Raw genomic sequence first — 3,925 nt, 5'->3', positions numbered from 1 at the left:
TTCCACCAGTGTTATATGCTGAGCATGACATCATATGGTATGGGATATCCCTTTGGTCAGCTGGGGTCAGCTGTCCCAGCTGTGTCCCCTCCCAGCTTCTTGTGCACCCCCAGCCTACTCGCTGGTGGGGTGGGGTGAGAGGCAGAAAAGGCCTTGGCTCTGTGTAAGCACTGCTCAGCCGTAACGAAAACATCCCTGTGTTATCAACACTGTGTTCAGCACAAATCCAAAACACAGCCCCATACTAGCTACTATGAGGAAAATTAACTCTACCCCAGCCAAAACCAGCACATCACCCCATGAGGTTCATCTGGCTCATACAAAGAAATGTTTCAGTTCTTGCCCCAAATACAGCTGGCAGGAAGATATCTTACAGCTTTATGACCATTTGCTCCTGCTAAGAACTGTACCCGATAGGAATAGGGGGCACATGCTCTGCCTTAGAGTTTGTTGCAGGAGTCTGTTGCCATCTCTCACAGTGGCCAATGTTTGGGCTTACATCAGAACCCCAAAATAAGTCTATGCATCACTCCTCTCATACGAAATCTCATTAAAAAGCTAAATGATCTGACAAATGGTAAAGAGCTGACACTTTCCCTAATATGACCCCACACCTGAGGCGCTTCCTGAGAGTTGCACATGTGGATTTCAGTCTCTCTCTCTATGTAAAGCAAGCATTTTGGGAGGCTTTGGGATATAAAAGTCAGCCAGGGAGAGGTGCTCAGGCAATGGTCTTATGAAGAGGAGAAGAACTAATAGTGGTGTTGCTGAATGTTATGAGTCTATGGCACTGTGTTCTTTAATGTTGTCAATTAATTTCTAAGGGCTGGGAAAGAGACAGCATTACAGAGCCTAACAGTTGGTAGGGAGAAGTCTCACCTGATGGTGGGCTGGCTCAGGGGAAAGTGGAGCCTTGACACTCCTACTTCTTCTGACTAAGGTGCTAGTGACACAGTGCTGGTTCTGCCCCGTTCCCTCTGCATCCCCTTTGCTCTCAGCTCCACGGAGGGAAAATACAGAGCCCTGTGCAGCTGCAGAGCAGCAACACCTCAGCAATGTGCTTCTGCACTGCTCACTTCTCAGATTTCCCATCCTGAAGATCCTCCTAAGGAACAGCAATGTGGGCAGGGAGGTATCACTCAAAACAGAGTGGAGGAGAAACGGCAGTTCCTGGTAGGAAATTGGCCTGATATAAGAGGTGGCACCTTGCTGTTATCCTGCTGACAGGCCAAGTTAGCAATCGGAATAGCTTCACTATTTAAACACTTGCGTGAATACAACAGCTACAAGAAGCAGAACTGAGCACTGAGAAACCACCGAGAAAAATCCAACTGGCTGGTGTCAAACATGCTGAGCTTTAGAAATCAGTTCACTTTCAGAAGTGCCTTGGAAAGACTGATTGAAATAGTACAGCCTGTTCTGTGAAATATGTCCCTGACTTTTTTTTCCAGCATTGTATACTAAAAATGATTTGGGGTCAAGCCATTTTTTAGGGATTACTGACAAGGGGCCAGTGTGGCACTGTACAGCCATGCTTGGGTAATCTGCAGACCCTGTCAGCCCTGTTAGCATAAGGCAGAAACCACAGGGGCCGGAGCCTGTGCCAGGAGAAGAGTGACAACTCTGGAAGTATGCTGCATTACATTTTTCTTCTTGTCAACCAGTACTGAGGGTGGGAATCACCTTCTCAGATGTGGGCCTGTGCAGAATAACTTCAAAACTAAGACATATTGCCAGGAATTGGAGTAATCCAGAGGACTGATAATGTTAAAATCTAAATTGGGTTCCACCCTCATTTAGGCAGAATAGTCTTGGTATGTAATCCAAACTGATGCATTGACTCCCAGCATGCTGGTTCTGTCAACGTACCTGCAGTGCAGCAAGTAGGATACCACAGGCAATAGAAACACTGATTTCGTTGTAGTAGTGGGTCTTCTTTTTGCCATTTGGAAGCCGCCCGTATACCTGCTTGAAAATGAGGATCAGATAGGGAGCAGTGTCCAAGTACTCTTTGATCCAGTTTGTTCTGCAAAAGAGTAGTGTTTAAGACATTTATTTTGTGACCTTTTCACTTTCCCTTAAGTCATATTTACTGTCTGCAAAGAGGCACTAAAGGTATACAACAATTATAGCAGTAGACTAAAGCTTAGAACATTTACTGCACAGGATTAAATATTATCAGCTTAAATAGAAACATTTCTAAAAAAAAAAAAAAAGAAGCTTGAATAGAGTTCTCAATTTTAACATTCGGCTGAGGAGTTGATGCACTCACTCTGAAGAGTGGAATTGTATAAAAATAGGAGGTAGTTCTTGACCTCTTATCTATGAACTGGCCTCATGAGATTATTTAATTCCTGGAATTTTGCAGAGTTGCAGCTCTACCAGTTACCAGTAGTGCCAACTTTTTTTTTTGTGATTGCAGGGAAAACTGCTGGCAGAAAAGTTCAAAACTTCTTGGTCTAAGATGTAAACCTAAATATATTCTCACAGCAAAAAATGTTATTCTGTTTCTGGGTATTTCAGCCCTGTTACAATTCATTTGGTTCCAATTTTTTTAATTACAATATATACAATTATGATGTAGGATTTAGATAAGAAAGTGTGTGCTTTCTACTGTTGTCACTCAAAATATAAAAAATACTATATTTTAGTTGTTTACATAGCACATAAGCACCTGTAAAATAATAACATTATGAAACATGCAGGGCAAATCAACCCTATAAAGCTTTGCACATATGCTTCATTTGACAAGTCAAGACTCAGTAGACATCTTCCCATTGTTTGAAGTTAAGCAAGTCAGTCAGACTTTGGAGGGCATTTGGAACAACTAAATATTGCATAATTCAGCACTTTCATAGGGTCGAGCCTTGGGGCTACCTCAGTCAGCAGCAAAGCTCCCAATAGCTTTGGGAGCTTCATTGTTTGGCAACCAACAGGAAAAAGCTGGGACAAGAGTTACGGCAACAGAGGTTACATAGGAAAAGAAATAATGATGGAGCCAAATACTTGGAAAAGTTTCAAGATGGAGAGTATATAATCCCTTCTACTGGAGGCAATTTTATGAACCAGCTACCAAGGCACAATTCTACACATATTTTTTAAATTTTTCTTTCCAAACATGAATCTCAGAAATATACTAAAAGCGTGAGGGAGGAAGAAAAGGAAAAGGACACTAGAAGAAATCAAGACAAGCTTCTTTTATCACTTCAGTTTTCTAGACTGTGGTGCTTTCAGTAAGATTCCCATCATCTTAAGAATCAAGACAAAGCCATGCAACAGGAAAAGGTGTGCTGAACATCTGAGTCACTTATTTCATCCTTCTTCTGGTAAGATTGAAGCACACAGGCATAGTGAGTTTTTCTCACTATTTCTAGTGAGTAATAATGCTCATAGTGAGTATTTCTCACTTTTTTTTTTCTTAAGAATCAAGACAAAGCCATGCAACAGGAAAAGGTGTGCTGAACATCTGAGTCACTTATTTCATCCTTCTTCTGGTAAGATTGAAGCACACAGGCATAGTGAGTTTTTCTCACTATTTCTAGTGAGTAATAATGCTCATAGTGAGTATTTCTCACTTTTTTTTTTTAGAGCTCAACAATTGTGATGACGATACGGTCGAGCGTTTATGGGTAAGGATGAGGGGGAAGGCCAACAGGGCAGGTATCCTGCTGGGAGTCTGTTATAGACCACCCAACCAGGATGAAGAGGCAGATGAAGCGTTCTACAAGCGGCTGGCAGAAGTCTCTCAATTGCTAGCCCTTGTTCTCGTGGGGGACTTCAACTTCCCGGACATCTGCTGGAAATACAACACGGCAGAGAGGAAATAGTCTAGGAGGTTCCTGGAGTGTGTGGAAGACAACTTCCTGACACAGCTGGTAAGTGAGCCTACCAGGGGAGGTGCCTCGCTTGACCTGCTGTTTACAAA

General features: G+C 42.6%; 1 protein-coding gene across 1 annotated transcript in view; it reads right to left on the bottom strand.

The window, feature by feature from the left end:
* The window catches only part of IYD (iodotyrosine deiodinase), a 19,831-nt gene that overhangs the window by 2,149 nt on the left and 13,757 nt on the right, over positions 1–3,925 (bottom strand). Inside the window, exon 4 of the mRNA XM_009324134.1 lies at positions 1,870–2,026. Coding sequence (XP_009322409.1) covers positions 1,870–2,026 — 157 coding nt within the window. The remainder of the gene's footprint in view (positions 1–1,869; positions 2,027–3,925) is intronic.

The sequence above is a fragment of the Pygoscelis adeliae genome, unplaced genomic scaffold, assembly GCF_000699105.1.
Source record: "Pygoscelis adeliae isolate BGI_AS28 unplaced genomic scaffold, ASM69910v1 Scaffold105, whole genome shotgun sequence".
Taxonomy (NCBI): Eukaryota; Metazoa; Chordata; class Aves; order Sphenisciformes; family Spheniscidae; genus Pygoscelis; species Pygoscelis adeliae.
The sequence above is the reverse complement of the archived record's forward strand: the minus strand, read 5'-3'. Positions and strand labels throughout refer to the sequence as shown.